The 24,928-nt window shown below is 43.7% G+C and overlaps 2 protein-coding genes across 4 annotated transcripts in view; one reads left to right on the plus strand and one right to left on the minus strand.

Annotated features, from left to right (window-relative positions):
* Positions 1-656: 656 nt before the first annotated feature.
* Positions 657-14,894, plus strand: Pax9 (paired box 9). The gene is made up of 5 exons (XM_055608707.1): positions 657-1,014; positions 1,339-2,157; positions 4,938-5,080; positions 14,378-14,600; positions 14,823-14,894. The coding sequence occupies exons 1-5, from the start codon at positions 657-659 to the stop codon at positions 14,834-14,836; spliced, it is 1,557 nt and encodes a 518-aa protein (XP_055464682.1). The 3' UTR covers positions 14,837-14,894.
* Positions 14,895-17,527: 2,633 nt separating this feature from the next.
* Slc25a21 (solute carrier family 25 member 21) overlaps positions 17,528-24,928 on the minus strand; it is a 532,806-nt gene continuing 525,405 nt past the window's right edge. For all 3 annotated transcript variants that reach the window (XM_055608702.1, XM_055608703.1, XM_055608701.1), the window contains 3 exons: positions 23,180-23,361; positions 22,219-22,271; positions 17,528-18,787 (listed from right to left, as the gene is read on the minus strand). In XM_055608702.1, coding sequence (XP_055464677.1) covers positions 18,726-18,787; positions 22,219-22,271; positions 23,180-23,361 — 297 coding nt within the window. In that variant the 3' untranslated portion in view covers positions 17,528-18,725. The remainder of the gene's footprint in view (positions 18,788-22,218; positions 22,272-23,179; positions 23,362-24,928) is intronic.

A 24,928-nucleotide genomic window follows, 5' to 3' on the forward strand; every position in this document is an offset into this window, starting at 1 on the left:
CTGTGGAGGTCCTGAACTCCCTTTTGGTCTGGAGTTTTAAGCATTTCCACACTCAGCTTGGTTTAGGTTCTCAGCTGGGGCACTAAACCCTCTAGGGTGAAGCATGAGAAAGGGCCTCCACCCCTCCACCCATCTCCGGAGCACTTCCCATCCAAGCTGGCTGAAAGGAGCTAGACTGTGTGGGCAAGGCTCTGGCCGACGCTTCTCAAAAGGTCAGCCTGACAGGTAGTTCTCCGTCATGCTCGCGCCCGGAGCTCCCTAGCCGCCCAGCCTCCAATCCCAATTCTGAGAACTCCATCCACCTCTCCCCCTCAGGGGAAACTCGGCCCCTGCCCGCTTCAAGTCCTTCAAGCTAAAGCCGCAGCGTCCATGCCCTTGGTCAGCCCTTTCACCAGTTCGATTCTGCGCTCTGTTTGCGGCGCCCCTAGGAAGATGTCAAACAGTCATAGTCATTGTATTTAGTTTCCCAGGTGCGGAGCCGGCCTGAGACAGACAGCGGAAGGAGTTTCCCCGGACTGAGCTGTCATTCACCGGCCTGCACCAATTACAGCGCAGATTGCCGGCGGGCCCACCTCTTTCGGGGTGTGTCGCGAGTGAGTGATAGACTGAGCCGCCCGGCCCAGCACAGCCTAGCCCACGTTGCTGCCTAGATTGAAATGCAGAACTCAAGCTTCTTTCTGCGGGGCACAGACTTCCTTTTACTCTTCCCTTTGGCACCCTCGCCGCCTCCTCCCGGGGAGAAGCCGAGGCACCCGCGGCTTGGGACAGCCACAGGCCGACGCAGGGAGAGCAAGAGAAAAGTTCCTTTCTGGGAGTGCGGAACTGGGGCCGGGTTGGTGTACTGCCCGGAGCAATGGGTGAGTGGTGGCGGGGGACGTTGTCAGCACCGGGGAGGGAGGGAGCGAGCAGGCGAGGGCTGGAGGGAGGGAGCCGGGGCGCGCAGACTGCGTCCCAACCAGCACAGACGAGGCTCGGAGGCAGAGGGGGTGCTGTTGGAACCCCCGCTACGGGATGGCACTCGATTCCGAGCTTAAGAGGAGAGGGCCCAGGCATCCGGGAGTCCCGCAGCCCCAGTGTCAGTCCAAGTTTTGTGGCACACGTGTTTACACGTGCAAACAGATCAGAACAAAACAACCCCCCCCCCCCCAGCTTTCACTGGGCTGAGTCTAACCTCGCCGAGGGGAGGGGTGAGGCAGCGCAGGGGAGCAGGGGCCGAGCAGGCGACCAGGGGCGCGCTGGCGCGTCAGGCTCGGCATCCGTGCCCGCCTCGGGGAGTTCGGGGTGTCCCTGGCTGCCCTGGGTCCCCCTTGTTGTTTATAGCTGGAGATCTCTAAGCAGGAGCGAGGTCTGGCCGCAGCCCGTGTTCTGGGCGGTTTGGCCCCGGCCGGGACGGTCTGGTTTCGGGGGGCAGCCCCAGTCTTCGCGGGAGGGTGTCAGGGCCCTGCCCCCAGACGCTCGCGGGGGGCCGGGTGGCAGGCGGCCGTCCCACGCAGCGGGTGCGCGCTGCCGCGCTCCCCGTGCCCCCTCTTGCAGAGCCAGCCTTCGGAGAGGTGAACCAGCTGGGGGGAGTGTTCGTGAACGGAAGGCCTCTGCCCAACGCCATCCGGCTCCGCATCGTGGAGTTGGCCCAGCTGGGCATCCGACCCTGTGACATCAGCCGCCAGCTCCGGGTCTCGCACGGCTGCGTCAGTAAGATCCTGGCGCGCTACAACGAGACCGGCTCGATTTTGCCCGGGGCGATCGGGGGCAGTAAGCCCAGGGTCACCACCCCGACCGTGGTGAAACACATCCGGACTTACAAGCAGAGGGACCCGGGCATCTTCGCCTGGGAGATCCGCGACCGCCTGCTGGCGGACGGCGTGTGCGACAAGTACAACGTGCCCTCGGTGAGCTCCATCAGCCGGATCCTGCGCAACAAGATCGGCAACCTGGCTCAGCAGGGCCACTACGACTCCTACAAGCAGCACCAGCCCGCGCCACAGCCCGCGCTGCCCTACAACCACATCTACTCGTACCCCAGCCCCATCGCCGCGGCGGCCAAGGTGCCGACGCCCCCCGGGGTGCCCGCGCTCCCCGGCTCGGTGGCCATGCCGCGCACCTGGCCCTCCTCTCACTCCGTCACCGACATCCTGGGCATCCGCTCCATCACCGACCAAGGTGAGGGCTCGGGGGCGGGGGGGGGGGGGGCGCTCGCCGTCGGGAGCCGCCGAACCCGGGCCTCGGGCGACGGCCGATCCCACCACCTGTGGCCTTTTCTTTTGGAAACCTGAGGCGTCTTCCCAGGGGGGTGTCCTGATCTCATTAACTCGAAACTCCTGCCCCTCCGTTTCCTTGCCACACACACAGTCTGCAGCCTCATCTCAAACTACCAGACCCATAACATCCCCCCCTCCCCTCCATCCCCAACACATGGTTCGCATTTTCCACCCTCCCCCGCCTCCCGCGCGCCCGCGGCCTCCGCCGGGTTACTCGGCTGGAGGGGAGCAGCCCCGAGACTTGGGGGGCAGTGGGGGAGGCCCTCTCCGGCTCGGGGCTGCCGGCTGCCGCTGCAGCTGCCGCTGCCGGCCACGTTCCTGCGGATCGGAGGCGACAGCTCCGAGTCCCGCGCGCTGTGGAAACTCTATTATTATTCTCGGATTCTGGCAATCAGGCCAAATTTGCTCAGGCAGGAAGTTCAAATGTCACCTAATTGGTTTCGTTCTTATGCTTCACTTCATTTTCCTCGGAAACGGAGGTCCGGGTTCTCAGTCTCTCTCTCTCTCTCTCTCTCTCTCTCTCTCTCTCTCTCTCCTTCCCACTCCGTCCCTTAACAAATGTTAATTATCAACCCTGCAGTGACACTGCCTGGTTAGCTGCTGTCTACTGTTCCCCCCCAGCCTCCCTCTACCCTCAGGGTCCTCCGGTATTGGTGGCCGCGGGCGCCCTTCCGGCAGGTTTTCAGCGGTGTTTTTTTTTTTTTTTTTTCCTTTTCTCAACCCCGCACCTTGCTCTGTCCTGGGCGTCTTTTCTGACTCCCCAGAAAGACCCTCCCGGTTCCCCGCACCGTACGCCCCAGCTTTCCCAGGAAATTTGAGTTTGTTTTCTTTTGTTGTGCTGTTAAAAATATAGTCTAAAAGACATTAGCTTCTTTCTTGGTATCAGGAAAAAAAAGAAAGTTAAAATGTTTTATTTGCCCAACTTACTGCCTAATTGCTCAGTGTAAGGTTTAAGACAGGCAGAGGAAAAAATAAATAGGAAAGAGAAGAATAGTTCCTGTAATGATTTTCTGTTTTTTGTTTTTTTTTTCCCCCATCACATTGGCATGTGCACGATTTCCCATCTCTTGTTTTCTGACCGCGAATTAAGAGAGTAAAGTTTTGGGTTGTTTGGAACTATTTGGAGCCTTAGTTGGAGATGCCGCCCTTGATTTATAGGAGAAACTGACCTCACTGACATTTAAAGGAAGCCCCTGTCCATGGGAAAGTGTGAGATCAGCAGAAATGGGGCTCACAGGGGGATCTCAATTTCTTAAGATAATGTCAGACTTGTGCCTTTGTCCGGGAAGGAGAAGACCATCAGGCGGTTCTGAACCAGCCATGGCGTCCTGGTGCAAACATGGGAAAGCAGCCTTTTTTTGGTGGGGGAGGCATCGTGAAAATAGGTTGACAGTTGAAAAGAAAACTTTTTTCCTCTGGGGAATCCTGCAATCAGACCAAAGGGCAGGTAGGAAAGTATTGGATTATAGAAGGGAGCAATGCGTTCTTGTAAATATGGTTGTGTGTTTGCGACGTGTCACGTTAAACAAACAGGTTTCTGGCAAATCCACGCATATAAAAAGGTAACTTATCCAAAAGACCAGTCTTTGCAGCACCTGTATTGTATGGAAGTATAGAAACGAGAAACAGCTAAGTTTCTCAAGTTTAAATGAGAAATTTCTATACACAGGCCTCAGAAGCAGAATTAGGTGCATGCAGTCTTCAAATATCCTTTTCCCCTACATGCGTAACTGTAGATGCTATGACAATCTTCTTATTCTAGGTGATTTTTTTGTTTGTATGTCCTCTAAGAACAGAAAAAAAAAAATCAGATGGCCTTACTCCCTTTCTTAACATTGAATCCCACTTTCATTTTCTTAACACTTTATTCCATTTTCTCTTTCTGATACTTTAAAAAAAAAATCCCTCTTTATAATCACAGGCGTGAATTTCCAGACTTAACTTTTAAAAAGTAATATGCATATAACCTTATCCCTTTAGCAGGCAGAAGCAAAGGATGTAGGGAAGTCCCACAGACAGACAGCGTGGAAATCTGTGCGTGTATATTTTGCATGTGTATTGTGTGGGCATCGTTTCGTTATTTGTTTGCAAAGGACTTTGCAGGCCTTTTGTTCTGTCCTATTGACATAACTATCAGATCCCCGCGGCGGCGGAGCAGTGAGCATTTTTCAGCCTGTCTCTGAGCAAAGCAGGTCACACTTAGGCCAAGGCTCCTCTCTCCCTCATCACTCCTCCCCAATGTCAGAGCTTGGCCACTTTTCTTCAATAGAGGCAGAGGAGATGGACAAATATTCGACATCACAGGTTTGGGTTCTTTCTTCCGTATTGAAAAAAACAAAACAAAACAAAACAAAACCTCCTCTTTTTCAAACCATTCTCTGGGAGATCACGAATCGAGAAAGGAAATCTAATGCTTGTTAAAAAAAAAAATCCTTCCGTCAGGCGTGGGTGAAACTTAACTCAGAGGCCTACTTTCAGGCCATTAAAACTTCTCCAGGCCCTAGGCTGAAAACTAAAGGAATCTGCAGTCTGTGCTTGGGCCCAGGACCCCTGGCAGGCCTAGTGCAGGGGACGTGACCAAAGGTCTTACCCCTGGACCTTTGTGGTTAGGGATGAGGGTTTTGTCTCAGGAGGGGGCGTGCTGGCTGAGCCCAGTCTAAAGTCTGTCTTCCACCTTCGCAGGCGTGAGCGACAGCTCCCCCTACCACAGCCCCAAGGTGGAGGAGTGGAGCAGCCTGGGCCGCAACAACTTCCCTGCCGCCGCCCCGCACGCAGTGAATGGACTGGAAAAGGGAGCCTTGGAGCAGGAAGCCAAGTACGGCCAGGTGAGAGGAGAAGGTCTGGCTGGCCTTCTGGTTTAGAGGATGGGGAGATGGAGACCCTGAGCGTGTCAGAGCCTTGACGGGCCGGAGACCCGCCGGGGCCAGGAGCTGGCTCCGGGTTAGACCGGAGCCTGGGCCGAGAGCTGAGTAGAAGGCGCAGCGCGTGTGGCCCCGGGCCTCCCACCACACCGAGCGGGGCTCGGTTAGCCGAGGCCGAGCTTCGGAAGGGCCGGGCCCTGGGGTTCAGAACAGCGGGTTTGCCAAGCTGGTGCGAGGCTGCGGGGCCGGCGCGCATACAGCTCGCCCGCCCGCCCGAGCCTGCAGGGACCAGCTCGTCCGGCAACAATGGGAGAGGGGCAAGCAGATAAACCTAACAAAGTTACCACTCCCCGATTAAAGGTCACAGTGTAATTTCCCCAGGGAGGTTAGTGAGAAAACCTCAAATTATACGGACTGGCTGTGGACCGTTTAATTTCCAGCCCGCACCCGCCCCTCCCTCTGCTCTCCGAGAGAAAATTTAAAACACTCGTGTTTCCCCCTTTCCCCTGGAGAAGAACTCAGTCAGCGCCACACAAGCGTGAGCCCGAATCTCGTCGGAAGGCTAGAAGGCAGAGTTCAGAACTCAAGGGCGGACCTCAAGGAGGCGCGAGGTCCTCCTGAGCAGACTCCACCTCCAAGTCCCATCTTAAAGCCTTCATTTCTTGTTTATGTCTTGTCAAAGTCAGTTATAATATTTATTGGAACTTATTATTCTCATCCGTTGGGGGAACATCCTAATGGTCATTTTCGCTGACAAATCACATTTCTATTTCCCCGTCCCTCTCACGTTGTCAGACTGCATTAGCGGCTAACTGTTCCCTGGCAAATAACACCCAAAACAGCCAGGACAGGGAGCTGCGTTACTCCTCCCGGCTCCACTGTGAAGACTACGATGAGCTGTCCACAGCAAATTCCCATTTTCCTTCCTAAACGGCCTGCCTGCCTGTCCCCGCTCCACCCACAGAGCGGCCCTGTGCACCCCCAGAGCGGCCCTGTGCACCCCGGGGCGTTGGTGCCGCAGCTTCTTAAGAAAGCAGTTTACCCATGCGGAGCCTCCTTTACTTCATTTTCAAAATAAGGAACTAATAGTCCCGAAGTCAAAAGCGGCAGCACACCAAGGCGGCTCTGAGGAAACGTTCATTAACTATCCCCTGTGGTTATAAGTGGCAGCCAGAGACTGACTTTTAAAAGCAAGTGATATTCACAACATGGTTTGTTTAGAAAATCTGCAGTAGGAAACATTCCGCCAAGCGTTTGTAACAAACAATGGGAAGAGTACACAGAACACGGAGGACAGTAACGGGCGGTTCACAGGGGCTCAGCGCTCTCTGTTGCTCGTGGCTTCTTGGGATCATGTTGTAAAGTCCAGGGTTCAAAATAAGCTCCAATTCCCACAAGCAGTCAATGAATCCCGTTTGCATAAAAAGCAGTTTCCTTACCCAGAACCTTCATACCAGCTTTCATCCCCACCCCTTGAATGATGTATCTGTCAGTGAAGCTTGTTTAGGAATGGCTAATTTATAATAATGTGCTTCAAAACTAAACTGAGAGTTTATGGAAAATAAACAGCATTTCGAGTAATTTGCTGTAATTCCCTAAAAATCATTTACAAAGAATTTTAAAATACAAAATTATGTTGTATAAGTGCAAATAATTTAAGGAAAGGGTCCAAGTAAATGTCATTCTAAATATTATGATGCTTAATAGAACAGGCCCCCAAATAAAAGAATATTTATGTCAAATTAATATTTGAAAAGCTCTTAACCAAAATGTTATTCCATACTGCCATGTCGGCAGATAGTTCAAATGACACAAACACAAAGCCTGCAGAGTTTCTAAACGCCACAGAAACCAGTGGCTGCTCTATCATGATGAAGACTGGAGATGTGTTAAGGAGGCAAATACTTCACTTTATACATTGATTTGACGTAAAATTACATAAAAACCCATAAGAACTAAGAACGGATAAGTATTACATACATGTGAATTTCTCTTGCAATATTCTAAAGCGAACTTTAATTTTACAAGTGCTCTCTCCCATCACAAAAATGTTAGCATATTCTGACAAAAAGGTTAACTCAGGTACCATTTACCCCTCTGGCCAACAAAACTCGAAAGTCCTTGACAAAGGAAAGCTGAAAAAAAAAAAAAAAGGTCTGTGATACTTTCGTGCACTTGCAGTTGTGGCTGATTACTGCTGTTCTTTAATGCTAGTTTCTCTGAGTGTGCACAGGTAGAGACCGAGTCCTCGCACTCACAGCTTAGGGCATGCTTTCTTGGAAGACACACCTGTAAAATGACCATGGAACAAGCTGGCAGCTGAGTACTGATACTCGTGGTAATCATGACCCAGAGTTTCTAATTTCAGCCTAAACTGCAAAGAGGCCTGTTTCCTAGGAATTAGAACTGCATATACATTTCAGTCATGCATGTACCTATTCACTGTATTTGAAAATTAGTTTTGAATATCCAAATTTATCCTACACATTATTGTTGTATTATAACTCATTGAAACCCCATTCAGAAGTCTTTGTTGACTAGACTAGAATATTTATTTATCTTAGACTTTTCAACTGCTATCGGGCAGGAATTCCTTACTCTCATCTAACTCTGAAGGGAAACAATGATTTCTTCTTCTTTCTATTTAGCCAAATGAAAACACAAAATTCTGATGTGATCCAGGTAGAAAAAAATGAAATACATAAACATAGCTGTTGGGTTATATCTGTTCTTTTACATGGAATTTAGTAAATTGATAATTGATTTTACTCACACAGTTCATAAATAAATACATAGTTTATGAAAAGTTTTCCCCAAACAGGCATGTTTCCTCAGAGTAATACGGTATTCTAGGGTAATATGAATGATAGATATATATGAGCTGCTGGTATCTTCATTTTGGGGTTGAATATATTAATGTAGGCAATAAGTTCAATATAACATTAGTTAGCAATTGAGATGCCAGGAATAGAAAATAGCCTATAAATACATATAATAAAATGTTCTGAATTAAAAGAATTGTGAAAACAGCTGAATTTAAAGGTGTAGTTTAATACAAAATACTCATAAAGTCTTCATTTCTGCATTATTTTAAATGATACACTTGAACCATCTTGCTTGCAATTTCCTAGTGAAGAATTTTTAAAACTTTTGATAATTAAAAAAACAAGCGCAAAAATCTTAAAACTCATCTTTTGAACACACTATTTTCATGAAGGTTTCTCAGAATTTTCTTTACAGCAGACAAAGTTAACTTTGTTAAATTAATTTATAATTCTATAGAGAATGAAATTTTAGGTAAATGCCAATAGTTTTTGAATTTCATCATACTTATTATGAAAACCTGGTCTGATTTGATTAATTTTCAACCAATGGTATTTTTAAACAAACTTAATAATAATTATATATCAGCAAAGTGTGTCACGTGAAACAGCAACAAAAGGTAATTTAAAAGACTGTAAGTTCAGATCACTGATGGAAGGATTCTGAATTTTTTTTTTATTATGTTATGGTACCTGAGGTGATTTTCATGTTGAATGACTTGGTCATGGCACAATGTATGCATAAAAGCATCACTCTTTACGGGATGAATATAATTTTTGTCGCATGTCAATGGAATACAAATAAAATTAAACAAATCAATGTAAGGCTATATAAGTTTTTATAACAGTTTAGAAACATAAGATGTAGAAAAAATTAAGTACTGCCCTGGATTTCTATTACCTGAAATAGAGTAACTAAAAGTAATTCTCTTGAATGAATGTTAACCCATTTCTGACTGTCACTTCATTACATGATAAAGAAAGGAAAAATAGTAGTTAGAAAGATAACTTAAAAATTATTTCTCGGAGAAATAATTTCTCAAAAATAGCTGCTTATTTTCAGATGTATTTGGTTTTTGTTTATGAACTGATATTGTAAATATATGTGAAACACAATTTTTTTCATGGCCAAATCTATTTTATCACAAATCCAGGGCAAACTCCTGTTACTAGAATGGAAAGAGCACGTGGATTTGATGAGTGGCTGGCAGGCAGGCTGGGAAACAGAAAACCTGGCACTAGGCTGTTACTTGCATTTTCTTCAAGGGAGAAAATGTTGAGTGGACAACTCCCAGAATTTGAAAAAATAGTCTTTATCTTCTCATTTCCAAACTGTTGTCATACCAGCTTCTTCTCCTCTCCCCCTTCCTCCCCCACCCCCCATGGTCACAAGCGTTTGGATACTAACGCGTTTCCATCTTCTTAGGGAGGAGTACACAGAACAACCGTAAATCAAATAGTGAAATGGCTGGTTAGAACTCTTATTTACTTTTGCCAACAGCTCTGCTCATTTGGCTTGCTTGAAGTAAATGCTGGTTCTGTGATAAAGGGGAGGGGGTGGTTAGCTCTTTGTTTTGTTCTGAAAACAAGAAAAATCCTATCTTTTTCATTCACAAGTCTTCAAGTTGTTCATGAAGTGCCTCTGGTGTGTCCCATTGTCTGATCCTACAAGGTGATTGAGTCAAGCCCCTGTCCTCCCGCGGTCTGCCAGGACAGCCATGGCATGGTCGCTTATATAGCTATGCAAGCTAGTATTTTTCTGGATTTCTTCTAGTTTTAATGAGTTAAAAGCTGTCTTTTCTGGAGACAACTCAACAAAGAAAACTTACTCTCTTTGGAGTAAGTTTTCTGCAATTTATCTGTGCCCCCCCCCCTGGCCCTGAGACAGGGGTTGTCCTGAACTTGATTTGTAGACCAGGCTGGACTTGAAATCACAGAGATCCACCTGCCTCTGCCTCCCCGAGTGCTGGGATCACCGATGTGTGCCATCATGCCCTGCTGTTTCACTTTTTATTAGTGAATTTCATTTCCCAAATTAAGTAGACTGGTATCTGGCAGTGAGGAGGGCAGTTACAGAGTTCTTTCAGAGAGCAGAATTTTTATTGCTTTCTTGGAAGATCTGTGTGAAGGGGAGGGGGAGGTTGATGAGTTGAAGTCTTATTTATGAAATATTAAGGTGAAGTCATTTTCAAAAATGAGATTTCTATTACATTTCTATTGCAGGGTTTCATTTGGAAAATTTGTTTACTTTCCCCTCGGGATTCCATATGTTGGTTGATTTATAAGTCATATTTACAATCCAATTAAATAGTGTAATTTAGCATGTTTGCCCTACTATATTTATGGTGTACATTTGGGAGTCTCTACTGAGCCTAACTAGCTTTTCAGATTAATTACATGCCCTTCACTGAAAACATTAAGCAGATTTGGGGAGTTCAAGTTTAAGTTTACTCCTTTACTAGAAAGTATAAACAAACACCATTGCTACCTGTGGTTGTTTTTCTTTGCTGTGGAAAATTTTACTCTTTCAGTGATTTCTTCGTAAATAACAATCACTTCGCCTAGTGGAGATTTATTATTTTTGCTAATGTCATGTTTCAAAATTAACGGTGAGAAAATTGGTATTTATTGAGCCACTGGAATAAATGAACAATGAAGGGGGCAGGAACATTTTGAAACACATTCATTTCTTGTTTTTTTTTTTTTTTTCTTGTTTATTCTCCCAACCTTCCCCCCGTCCCCCAATTTGAAATCTGAACTCCCAACAGCAGAATGAGAGAAAACTGTCTTGTCCTGGACAGGTTGTAGACGTGAGTTCTTACTCTTCTAAGGTTGGGGATTTCTACTTATTTCTCTTCCTGTAAGTGAACACTGGCCTCCCTTTGTACAGGATGAGAAGCTGCCTCTGAACCTGTGACCCTCTGGGGGGGGGGTCTCTCTGCAACACAGAGGGGACTGGGCCACTAAACTGACAGCCAGTAAATACAACAGCATATTGAGAACCTTGAAATAGTAATAACACAGATAATAACACAAAGCGATTTTAGTATTTTAGGTATGAGAAGCTGGGTAGATACGAAATTAACAGGATATTATTACATTTGATAAATGAATATAGTTATGGAGTAAATAAGGCATGGGAGAGTAGAGCTTTTGCTTCCTCATGGAGGAAGCATTATCTGAGGTGAGCGTCTCATCCAGTCTTTCTGGGCATCATATTTGGGCATAAATTAGTGGGCTCCACAACAACAGAATAGATTTAGTGCCTCAAAAATGAGGATGTAAGTAATAAATTATGCCCCTGCCCGCCACCAAAAGGACAGGTAGGAAAAATTTCCCAGTGATGGGAAATAAAATTTGACAACAGGTATTTTCTGCTAGATGGATCATTATTCTACCAAGCATATTAAATCTTTTGATATTAGGCACTTATAAAATATAGTTAGGTTTTCTATTATTTTAAAACTGATTTTAACATTTTCCTCCTATGTTGGAGATTGAACCCAGGGTTATATGCATGCTAAACAAAGACTGTGTTCCACCACCGAGCTACACCACCAGATCTTAATACTCTTACTTTGTTTTTCTGAGGGCACACTGATTCTACTAGTATTAACGCTAATTAATCGTAGGCAAGTTCCAAACACAGATGCAAACACCTTTCTGTAATTTTACTGGCACGATTACATTTCAAACTAATTTTTAACACATTTTGGGGAAAATAAAATCATAAAATAATGAATGAAAGAAATTAGAGCAATAATTTCTCCGTAATGCTAGATTATACCCCACCTTCCCGTGTAATCTGATGCCCACCTAGATTTTCATTCCCCAGGAGCTCTACAGTAAGCTTCTTAGAGACATAATTATTCTTCAAAAGGGGGCATAACATTTTTTTTTAGAAGGAAAGGAAAAAATTAAATAAAGAGATTTGTGTTCTAAGAGAAGAAAGTATCACTTAATAGTATTGTTGTAGTTTGAGGTTAAATTCCACTTCCACACATGGTAGACTAAAGAAGACTTGCAGTATCGGGCTGGACTAGCGAACTTTAAATGTATGGCCATTAACTTTCTAAATGGCTTTGTGTGAAAAGAAGGGAGAACTTCAGTTTTACTGAGCAACACTAAGAATTAATTGTTAATTCTTAATCAATTCCTCATTAATTGTTTTGAGCCCTTGGGAATATATTTTAAAGTCATCTGGGTATAGTGGTGTATACCTGTGAACTCTGGTTGGAAGGCTAATGCTGGAAGGGTAGGAGTTTGAGGCCAGCCTGGGTGCATAGTGAGATCCCATTTAAAAACAGAAGGTGGGCATAGTGGTGCATGCCTTTAACTCCAGAACTTGGGAGACAGAGGCAGTCGGATCTCTGTGGTTTGAGGTCAACCAGGTCTACACAGTGAGTTCCAGAACAGTCACAACTTCCAAAACCCCAAACAAAAACATTTAAATTCCAATTGAACATTACATTGTACTCTGATATATCTATTATCTTGTAATAGTGATAAGTTGAAGAGTTTATAATGAGCTATTGTGTGTGTGTGTGTGTGTGTGTGTGTGTGTGTGTGTGTTTTGTTTTAGAAGACAGGGTTTCACTGTGTCCTTGGCTGTCCTGGAACTCACTGCACACCAGGCTGGCCTCAGACTCACAGAGATCTGCCCACCTCTGTCTCCTGAGTGCCAGAATTAAAGGTGTGCACTACCACTGCAAGGATGAGCTTATCATATATTAATCTTTACAGTTTTATAAAGTATGTTGGATAACATACTTTATAGGTGTTGGGTGCTTAGAATATAGGATACTCAAAGGTCTTTTCTTTTCTCTCCCATTTTTAAAAGAATATATAATGACAAACAGAAGAATATAAGATGTGTGTTCTTATAGACCAAAGATAGAAAGTGATGTTTTGTCGGAATCTATGGGCAATGCTAATCCACATCCATATATGTATTCTAGCATATACATGTATGCATGTATATACATACATATGCATAGATAATCCTTTTACATTCAGAAAATAGGCTTTTATACCTCACCATTCTATTCTCATAGATGTGGAAGTAAAAGCAGTGACCGAAGGAGTTAATTCACAAAGCAGCTTCTGAGACAGAGCGGTAAGGGATGCAGCTTCCCGGTGGACTGCATGCTCGATGTTTACAAACCGTGACTCTCAGTCTGGCTCTCCCTGAGCACACAAAATGAAAGCACCGTTTGTGTCCTAACTTAATTGGACAAAGCATCTAATATGTGTCTGATTTACTGAGCTCTAGGGATTAAATCATGTTTTCTAATGCAATTCCAGTATTTACATTACTTTTTCACTAGGAAATACGTTGGCATGTTAGTTCGGTCATGTCATTACCAGGAAACAAGATTTACTCTTTATCTTTAAACAGAGTAGAAACTGAGAGGAAAAAATGAACCACTTGAAGAAGGGTGGGGAGTATTCATGCCAGAGAGGGATTAAAAATCAGGGTGTTTTTGGTGTTGTTAATAGTAACGATACCAACAATGATTTATTGGGTGCCAAGAAAGCGCTGGTTTCTAGGCAAGCTTGCCTGCCAGAGCTGTTGCATTTTGTTTGCAAACAAAGATTTCACACTAAATTCATTTAAAAAGATTTGTCCATATGGCTTAAAAAAAAACCTGAACTTTGCAAATGCAAAATTTCCAATTTCAAAATTGTGCGTATTCATTCATATTTGTGGGGAAAATTTCCTTTCTGATAAAAACTTTGAAAAAAAGTATTCTCAAACTTTATTAAGGAAACAAACTTCAACTCAAACAACGATTGAAACAAAACAAAACAAAACAAAAAACAAACAAAAAAAACCTTACTTGAAAAGTCCTGATTTTACATGTCCTTGTCCAAATGATGTTTTCAACATGACATCCTTAAATATGGCCCACGTTTTATTTAACAGAAGGTTTGCTCGTTTTGAGTTTTCAGTGCAGCAAACCACACTTTGCACCCTTCTGTCCTGGAAATGAAAGCTCCAGGAGACAGGCCTGTCACAAAGCTTCAACAAAAGAGCCCAACCAAACCGGAGTGCCAGTAAGGTTGACAAAGGCAGTGGGGAGCTGAGCAGACTTTCAAGGTTCTGAATCTGGGTTGGGACTTTCTCAGCCCACCTCGCCTTCGTATACTTTCAAAGCACAAAAGTAAGAACCGTGAATTTTCTAGCCGTAGCTTCCAGAAACGTTTGTAGAAAGAACAGTGTCTTGCTTTTCAGCACTGTGTTTGTTTAAGTAGCAAGACTGGATACTTTTAGGTCAAAGTAAGGTTAAAAGGAAGTCTGGGAGGGTGGTGGGGGGAGACAGCCCAGCCATAGAGCCAGAATATTGTTAACTCAGAATTTCTTCTCTGTGCCTAAGGACTGAAGAGACACTGAATACTGAAACGTGGTTGTCTTTCGTCTCTTCTCCCTTCCTCTCAGGCACCAAATGGCCTCCCAGCTGTGAGCAGTTTTGTATCAGCGTCCAGCATGGCTCCTTACCCTACTCCAGCCCAAGTGTCACCCTACATGACCTACAGTGCGGCTCCTTCTGGTTATGTTGCTGGACATGGGTGGCAACATGCCGGCAGCACCCCACTGTCCCCCCACAACTGCGACATCCCCGCATCGCTGGCTTTCAAGGGAATGCAGGCAGCCAGAGAAGGTAGTCACTCTGTCGCTGCTTCTGCGCTCTGATGGGAACTTCCATTTCCAACATCTTCACTGGGGTCCCCCCTCTCAGCACATCCTCCCCCCCCGCCCCCCCCCGCTTCCCCGCCCCTCCAGTGGTCCGGCCCTACTGCCTCAAGAGCTGGCTTTATGGATTCATAATCTTTGTGCTGATGACACTTAAATATTTCTTGCCGTCACTTCTCTTTTTTTGCAGGAAATCTGGCATAACTTTAGGATTTAAAAACAAAAGCAACTCTAAAGATTGAATAAGACATTTGTGTTGTCCACACGCACACTGTTTTTACATACTGAAGAAACCTATATCCCTCAAAGGGCTTATGGAACTTTGTAGACCTGTCTTTGGTAAACCCACACATGTGTATTTATTCTAAATCAACCTGAACTTTTGAAATGTGCAATTGTTAAGATTTTGCAAAATCAATAAAGGAAAACAGACATAGAGGAAAAAAAAAAAAACAAGTCATGATACTGTCTAATCAAATAAGGTGATCAAATAAGCCTAATTCACCATTAGGAAGACAATCAATAACTGACTTGTGTGATCTTGTGCTTATTTTTAAGAGATGATGTATTTTGTTGAAAGTATGTATAGAACCCAAGCAATAGCGGAATTTTGCTCCTTTTGGTGTTTTGACCTGGTTCCTGATACAGTAATGTTTGTTTTTCTATTAGCTTATAAATACGGACTGTGGATAATATGTTTGTGTCTTCATTCCATGGGGTACCTCTCCTCCAACACCACCACCTCTCTTTTTTCTTTCTTTTTTTCACAAAGGTGACTTTCTGGCAATCTCCTTTTCTCTGTTTGGTGGTGGGCCACCCGGGCTCCTGGACCTGGCCTTGCCGTCCAGGTTGTGTGTGTAGCAAAGGCTTCAGCATGTCCTGAAGGAAACTTTCTACAGCAGAGGACTCACACACAGATCAAACAAGCCAGTTTCCGATTTGTATCCCAGTCGAACAACACATATGCCAAGCACAGGACAACAAGAGGCTGTAACATACCAGTACCGCAAGGATCTAAAGGAAGTCACCTAGAAACAAGCCTAATGTGAAATGTTTTTACAAAGACACTTAAGATGAACTTTATGTAATGAAAAACCACTGTGAAAATGAAATTGTACTGTTTTTGTTGGCTTACCTGTGTGTTCAGCAATCTCAGCCCCAAATTATCTTGTAACTTAAAAGGAAATGGAGAATTCTGCTCTAATGAATGTAACAATGTCTTGCTGTGACGTTTACATTGTGTGTGAAGCATGTTCCACATGTAGGTCAATTGGTGTTGGTATTAGAAATACAAATGCTATTTAATTTTTAGCAAATTCCCTTTATTCACTTATGGAATTACAGAACAGAACTTCTAAGCCTTTCTAGACCAATTTGTTTTTACTTTAATGTTATGAATATTGTTGGATATATGTGTGTGTGTGTGTGTGAGAGAGAGAGAGAGAGAGAGAGAGAGAGACCACATGGTTATATGCTTTATTTTAGAATAATTCATTCTCTATGGCAAGATTCAACAGTTCAAATTCCTTCTGCTTAGGAGGTTCCTCCTGCTTGGCAAAATAGGGTTAAAGTGAAGTTTTAGGATGTTGGCATAGTTTGTCTGCTGGGGTAGCAATGTACTGCCGCTGGGTGTCTTGGTTCATCCCATTCAGTAACTAAACAGGTGCCTCTCCAGATGTGGATGTGGAAGATACCAGTGTGTGGGCAGCTTTGGTTTCTTTGTTTTTGTGCTGTGCTCAGTTGACAGAGCAACCCAGTGCAGCCACCCAGGTCTCATCCTCTTCTCCAGCTTGGATGGCTACATCAGCTAATTTTTAAGCAGACTTTTGACACACAGTTGTGTTCAAGGAACTGTTCTCTCTCTCTCTCTTTCTCTCTCTCTCTTTTCCAAACAGCAGATGTCTTATAGAGAGCCTCTTACTGAATTTCTTTCTAAAGCAACTGACACTCATTGCTACAAACAGGATTATAACTTCAGGAGAAGAATATGCAGAAGGAGTCGATGAACTCTCAGGGCTTTGATCTTGTAAATCTCCCCACTGACGTCTGGAGTCCCCAGTGTGCTGAGAATATAGACTGTAACTGGATGGCACAAAGCTACAATCCAGTATTTTGGGGAGACTTTCAAACCATGTGTTACAGGAACGTACTTGCCATCCAGAAAAACTGACTTAAGGTATAGAACTATTCTTTATCTAAACATCTTAGGTGGCTGTTAGGGTGTTGAGAAATATCAAATGCTTGTATAGAAATACAACTGTTAATGTTATTTTTCTTATCTAAATTAAGAAATCTTATTGTTATTTATAATTTTTCTGGTTTTTGTATTTTAAGAAATTAATATTAACGGTATCAAAGTTTTCTTTTTCACTTTCACTCTTCTTCACAGGTTTTTTTTTTATTAGTAACAGTAAATTTACATGGAACAGTTCTCAAAAGACCACAGAAAGCCTAGATAGAGCTGGCCATTGATGGCCACTTCTGATTTGAAGCCACTTTAGAAAGAAAGAACAGGAAACCAGTAGACCCGGGGACTGCCTGATCTTTAAAAGTGTTGCTATTGGCACTAACCTCCTCCTGATTCTCAGAGGGTACCATTTTCTAAGTTACCTTCAGAATTCCTTTTTTACACCGCTCTGTGCCTTTCGTCCTCTCTCAAAGGATGCTAGTGTGCATTACATTCAAGGACAGAAAGAGTCATGCCACACAAACCCATTCTTTCTGCTCCTAGCTCTCTGTTTTTAATGACCCATATATCAGGCTGAAATTAAAAAAAAAAAAGCATGTTGGAAAAGATGTACAACAGAAGGCTATGTATGTATATACAGTGTGTCAAAAGCCTTTTATTTTTATACTTCAAATGCTCTAAGTTAATAAATACAAATAATTACCATGTCATCTTTACTGTTTATTTTCAAAATGTTTTGGTGAGGTTTCCTCATAGTAGAAATAGTTGACAGTAGCAGTTAAGAACAGGTGTCATTTAAACATTTTTAAAGTAGTTCTGTTTCTGGGGATAGTCATAAAAATAAGCTTTCATTGTATCAAGACCAAAAAGCTATCTTTTTTTTTTTTTAAAAAAAAAAAAGATTACTTGAAAATGCTGAAGAATGTATTTTCATTTAGAAACATTTCCCTCTTAGTGTAGACATTTTTAATATTCTAAACAGTTGATTTTGTACTTAAATATGTCACTTAAACCTAAGAATCTGGAGAAACAGCTTTATTTCCTACATCTTTTTAAAGAATGGCGTAGGTAAAGGCTCAGGAACAAGGTATTTCAAGGCAAATACAGGCAACAGAGAAGGGCCCGAAGAATTCATTCAATTTGTGACCTAACATAAAAAAAATATTTCAGTAATAAAACTTGTTTTCAAAATGAACTTTGAAAAAGAAAGCAGTTGAATATAATATCATGAATATAATATCATTTATTTTTAATAAAACACTTCAAGTAGCATGATTTAAAATTACCCACTTACATCACCATGTGAAATATAAAATAGATTTAGGAGAGCAGAGCCCAACGGTGTATTATTGCTAGAGAAAACCAATAGACTCATAATTTAACTCAGCACTCACAAAATTAAACATTCTCTAAAAGCTGTTTTGGTGTGTTTAAATTTTTTCTTTCTTATCTTTTACAATATGATTTATGGAAAAGTAATTCCTTATTTAAAAAGTGCTTAAATTTTGGCTCATTCCTCAGTATTTCTTTGAAAAAATTCTCAGGGAAGTAGCCACAGGACAATTTATTTTCAAGAATTTAAGTATTTATAGACTTCTCAGAAAAAAAAATTATTAAATGCGTCTTCATGGCGAGGCAGCGTGAGTCAGGAAGTTCGCATAGTTTTTATGAACTGCCTCTGAGCTCTACCCTATCTCTACCTAACTTACACTCCACTGCTTCATGTTAGTTTGCTTCTCACAGTGTCATGTGCATGGCCCAAACTGCCATGTCACTTTGCCTACAAATTTATAAAACACCAGAACAGGCTTTGCTCTCGGGCGGGCCATCTTCCCTTCTCCCAGCACGTCTAGCTTGGCCGACTGTCTTCTCTTGGAGGGGCTGAGGGGAAGACTCTTCCGCCTCTCACCATTTCTCCTGCAGCCATGAGTGGACGTGTTCGTACACCAGCAGCATCACCGCACCGCCTAGGGCAGACAGGCACATCTCGTCACAGTCCTCTGCAAGGGCAGAAGGGCAGGGCACTGCTCCCCCCCGCCCCCACACCACCGAGTCTCAGAAGGAAGGCCTTATCAGGCTGGGGCTCTTGGAACCATCAGTTCTGGAGCTCTGATGCACAGATAGAAAACGACAATTACGGAAAATTCTCAGGGTAAAATCAAGACCATCTTGAGTCTCCAAATACATTTTTCCTCCCTCTGTGTTTCTGCAACTTTCATCATTTCTCATCAGATTCTTTTTCAGGCACTTTCAATTTTTAAAAAAGTAAATAAATGAAGACATATTTAGTCATGTAAAGGCATGCGGCTTTTCCGCAGACAAAAACTTTCAGATTCTTCCCATCTAGGCAACAGATTTCTCCTTTTCAGGCAGAATTGGCAACATCTTTAGTTGTATTCAAGAAAGAATTCTCCAAGACCGTGATTTGACAGATGAGTCTGGCTTTGAAACTGGATTGTGTTGTTTTGGAGTTACTTTCTGAATGTTTTAAGACTCTGCTTTGCAAAACTCAACAAAAAGAAGTTGGAAGCTGAGCATCATTTCATATATCTTCCTCAAGTATACAGATCTGAACTTGGAGCTTTGGAATTAGGGTTGGGTGGCAGGGGACCACCCTTTACCCTAGATGAGAATGACTGGCTGTGAAGTGGTTTACTGTAAAAGACATCAACAGGAAGATGACTCAGGAAGATACGCGTGGAAGATGCCGGATGCCTGCACACGGGGGCAAGCCTTTTGCCTAGCTATCACTTTGTGTTCTACCTGATGTAGCAAATAGAATGTGTTCTATGTTCTATGACGTGGAATGGCCTAACTGTGTGAAAAAAAGTGTTACAAAACCCAAACGTGGACAAATACTCAGATCATGACTTACAACAGCTTGGCTGCAGGAGTGGAGGGTTGACTTCTCTTGGAAAGGAAAGGGGCCTGATTTGGATCTTAGCTATTTTGCACACACTGCCATATGATTTTTTTTTTTTAAATCTCCAGGCAGCACATGTTTGTGTAACCGTAAACCAAAGATAATTATCTGCCTGTAATTTTCATTTTTAACCCATGAAGATACTCTATTAAACTCCATTCAGCTGGTATAGCTCTACTGGAATTCTAACAATACAAACAAATGAGCAAACAAACAAGAAGCAGCCCCACAGAGGTTGTTCACGTGTACGTGACCGTTGCATCTACTTTTACTAACTGCTCACAAACAGAGAGAACAGGCAAGCACACGTTTGCACCCCACTCCAGAGAAGGGGGAGAGGGGAAAGAAAGAGATGGGGGAGAGGGCGAGAGGGAGGGAGAGATGGAGAGAGAGAGAGAGAGAGAGAGAGAGGAACTCAGACTTGCTTCTTTTGGAGGTGCCACCTCGTTGTTAGTCAAGTAGGGCTGCTAAAGCATTTACTAAAACAAGGTCAAATGTGTCTCCAGGATGAAGGATGAAAAGTGTGGGTACCCCCTCCACTGCCTTCTTGCTTTCTTTCCTCTCCTCCCTCTCTCCACACCTTCCAGTCGTATCCCTTTCCTCCTTTCCCTCTCTTTTTCTTACTTGTGGTTCTAGAGCTCAAACTCAGGGCCTAGTGAATGCTAGCTACCTTTTCTACCACTGAGCTACCTCCACCTCAACCCTATGTATCTTAAGCTTAACTTTTGAATTTTATTTGAGATTTGCCCCCACCCCAGTGGTATGTGTGAGGAGGTGGTGAGAGGACAACTTGTAGGAGTCTGTTCTTTCCTTCCACCAAGTCCCAAGGCCCTGGGGGTAGGTAGGCGGGATGGTGTCAGCTTGTCAGTCTTGGTGGGAAGTACTTTTACCCACTCTAGCCATCCCCCTGGCCCCATCTTCTTTTATATTCTCTTTTTTCTTCCCCCTTAAATAGGATTGGCATTAACTCAACAGTCCTACGTTTCCCTCTGACTCCCCCCCGCCCCCATTTAGTGTCCCTAGGACTTGCACATTTGAAATGCAGGAGAAGCCAGGAGTTTCCATTAGGTTACTGGCTCTTCACAACTTGGTTTAGGCTGGACAGCAGCACAACAACGCTTTTCATTGACTATAATGTCAGAGTGGCTTAGGGTAGTTCATGCAGAACATTTAAAAACCTAAGCAAACATTTGAAAGCCTCTAACAAAACTTGGGGGCAGATTATTTAAGAGTTTTGGTTCAAGGTTCCAGTCAGTTACCATTTTGGCTACACTCTCCCCAGTTATCCTTTTCATCCCTACTCTTTTGAAAAACCTGGTTTAGGGTTTTGTCCTGTGACTTTTGCTAATATTAGGCCTGCTGTCAGAGTTTCACTGTTTGGTGAGAGGAAAAGCACAGAGATGCACAGCCCTCCCGGTGTGTACAATTACTGAGTTGGTTTTGACACATGGGCCGATGATTGACTGGAGGCAAGGCTAGAGCTCAAATACGGAGAATAATCCGCGCCTAAATGCCCATGGAGGTCGGGGTATAAATGGGGAAATGAGGAATGACTTCTGAATACACGAAAGTGTGAACTCTTCTCCAGCTTCATTTTACGTGCTGCTTTTCTTTGTCTAAGATGGGGAGCCAGGGCAGCCTTCCAGGTTAGGATGTGAATGTAAGCACGTGTGTGTGAACGCAGGCCGCTGGTGTTAAAATGGAGGGATAGCAAAGAGAGGAGAGGGTGTTCCCGAGAAGACTAGCAGGATGTCTAAGGAGAGACACACAATCTGGTTTAAAAAAAAAAGCGTGTGGTCTAGAAGGTATGCGCTCATACTTAATCATAGGCTGGCTTGTAATCCAGGGCTATTTGCCCAGGCAGTTGAGTTTCCAGCAGCTATTTCCTTATCTATTTACATAGAGGCAGCTGCCTCCCATGGAATGACAGCACCCCCCCCCCTCCTGCCTCAGAGAGGGCCCAAGCCAGGAGTCTCTACTGAGGGAGGGAGGCTGGGACAAGCGAGTGGCCTTGAACAGCTTCACGCTATTCAGGTGGTGGGGAAATGAAGTTCAGGGAGGCGAGTCCTCTGTGTTTTCTCTTTTGGAAATGAAGGTGAGGCAGAAGCACAACCGGGCCTGGAGCCCAAGGGAGAGTTTTTATCTGTCCAGTTTCTTTGTGAAATTCTCCATAAGCCACTGCGTATGTTTTGGAGCTCACTCAGGCTTCAGTGGCTGTGAAACTTTTCCTGCTGACTTAGCTTTGTGTTGGCTCTCATTGGCCCCCAGCAAAGCTATAAACAGTAGTTATAAACAAAGGGAGAGTGTTTCTAATGGATGCTTTCAGTGTCTTGAACAGGTAACCTTTTATCCTCAAGTTTTCACTCTCTCCCAATATAGTAAGCTTCTGTAGTGTTCCTGATCCACACAAGTAACAAAAGAAGAGATATTAGAGCTATGATGAAGGAAAGACATAAAGAGTGAGATCATTGTTACCTGGTCCAAGTCTCATCACCTTGGGTAGTAGGCCTTTGTATAAGGCTAAAATCCTGTAACAGAAGTGGAGGGGGGGACACAAGATTCTTATTCTGGAAATAGGTAGTTAGACCCCAGCTTCATTGAGAGGCTCACACAGCATTTGTCAAGAAACTACTTGAAATTACACTCACTCCCAACCCAACAGTATCTGGCTCAGTATTTGCTGCAGCAAATTGGATGGAGGGAAAGAGTTAATCAGTTGTTTTTTTTTTTTTTTTTATTACAGGCTACGTGGGTCTTGTCCAATCAGAAACTTGGCTTTCATCAGTGAGATGGTTCTTGCTTTCAAGACAGCTGTGTATACAGGCAAAACGATTTTTCTAATTGAATTTAAAAGACCACAGACCCAGGATTCACATTAGGAAATATAATGCAGTTTAGATCAAAATAATAAAGTATCACTTGTTTACTGGAGAATATTGTTGGGATGAGGAGAAAGGAGACAGAAACTACAACTTAGAAAAAAGATCAGAAAAAGGCAGATACCTAAAAATTTAAGAATCCAGGTTTTCAGAATACTCATATATAATTCTCTTAGGAGAATATAATCAGACAAAATTTTGATTAGATTTTCAGTCGGAAGACAAGATTCTGTCCACATGCTAAATGGGACAAACAACACACAATAATACCACCCACATGACAGGTAAAGAAAGAGTGTACCCGCACATTCTCGGGCAAACATTCAGCACGTTGTGTTGTACAGTCAGGCCTCTCTGCGTGATCACGGTGGTGGACAGACACTGTGCCAATGTCTCATTACTGTGTGGCCTTGCAAATCTTGTCATGTATGCCACAGAGCTCCTTAGACCCAAGCCCAGCCTCGGAATGCCTGCTGGCTCTCATGAAAACGGACCAACAAGACTATTTTTTAACAACCCCTAAGCCTTGCATATTAATTAAAGAGAGGATGTGTTACCCTTCTTCCCGGTAGACTGTCAAGATTGTTTTGAGGCAGCTTCTGTACTTGATCTCTCCAGGAACAGGCTGAGGCCCTTGGATCCTACTCTTGGCAACATCAAAGGGGATGTTGAAGACTGAGCCCATTGTTCCTGAGACAAAACCAATCCCAAATTTTCTCAAAATCTCCAAGGTTGGATCCTAAAAGGAAAGAAGAAAGCACCAGCACAGGAAGCGGGATCACCTAAATTGGTTAAGCGCTGTAAAGTGACAAGTATGCGAGCCGGGAGAGCATCGCCCTCCAGCCCAGTCGCCCTCTCGGCACCCTCCTGTTATTCCAGCCGGGCACATTAGGATTTCCTAGGCTGGAACTTGTTTTCTTGACAATCCCATTGGCTATGTTTTTACACATGGTCTAAATTGCTGAAGTACACATTTCCTCACACAGGATTTATAAACACAGTTCATAAAGAAAGACTGGTATGGCATATGGGGATGATTTGTATAATTGGGCTTCACAATGTACTTAGTATTACTGTATCAAAACAGGAGAAATCCAAGCACACTATTAGCTAATTGGCCAGAATATTTTACAAATGACAGCAACTTCCACCATGAAGCCTACTAAAACGCTCATGTGTGTGGACCCCAAATGTTAAATTAAATCAAGGCTACTCTCGGTCTGCTGCTATTCCCCTCCAGGTTTTTTGCATTTATTTTCACGTGTAGCTTGATCCACTGTACTGAGAAGTGCTAGCTTCCTGTTATTAACAAACCGACTTGGGGCAGCTACAAAACAGCCTGCGACTTTTTGTGCATTAGAAACAGTAGTAAGTCACTGGGCTAATTGGCTGAAGAATTTACAGCCCATTGTTCCTGAGTCTTAGTCTTCCTTCATGGAAGAGAAGAAAAGGAGAGAAGGGTGGGGAAGGGGTGGAGGGAGAGAGATGGAGAAAGAGAGACAGAGACAGAGAGATAGGAAGAAGAGAGCTATTTCTTTTTTTCCACGTGAATTTAGGCCCTTCATATTGGTCAGACTTGATTTTCCAATGCTCCTTGCTCTGCTTTCTGACATCAAAGTATTTAATTAGGTCTTCAGTGGGACTCACTTTCCTTGGGTCCATTTTTTGTGGCCAGAGAGCTTGCACTATGCTTTGTTATAATGAATTTGCTGGGAAGTTCTCATTATGTTTGCAGCCTCAGTTTTTACCCTAAAAAGAAGCTGTATCATGTATTATCATGACTAAGTTGGACAACCTCCCCACTCCACCTTCCTCTCACTCTTTCCATCAATATTTTGGAGGTATTGTCATCCAGGAACAAGACAGGTTGTGTGATTACACTTTTTTTTTTAAAGCTTGCAGAACTAAAGTGTGTATTTGTCCATATGCTTACTTGGTTAGGAAAATGTGGGGATGACAATGAAGACAGTCTGATATTGAGATTTGAGCGCTACAGGATTCTAGCTTCCAGGGAAGAAGGAAACTTCTGGAGGGCCTTAAATTCTCAATAACCAGGAGTCACAATCACTGAAACGCCTGCGAGGTTAAATATAAAAAGCAAGAGCAAGGGATTCGGCAGTGAATTTTGGATCTGGGCCATACAGGTGCCAGGGAGGTTTAAAGGGATTTAAAAATCAACAGGGTATTTCTGTGGGAGAAACAATGCAGTGACTGCAAAGTGACTGAGGTGTGTCTAAATACTTCTCCATCCTTCGTCTTTCTCTTTTACAAGGAGAGAAAAATGCCTTCGTGGTGCCCTTCTACAT

Source organism: Psammomys obesus, unplaced genomic scaffold (assembly GCF_907164565.1).
Source record: "Psammomys obesus unplaced genomic scaffold, mPsaObe1.curated_primary_1811, whole genome shotgun sequence".
Taxonomy (NCBI): domain Eukaryota; kingdom Metazoa; phylum Chordata; class Mammalia; order Rodentia; family Muridae; genus Psammomys; species Psammomys obesus.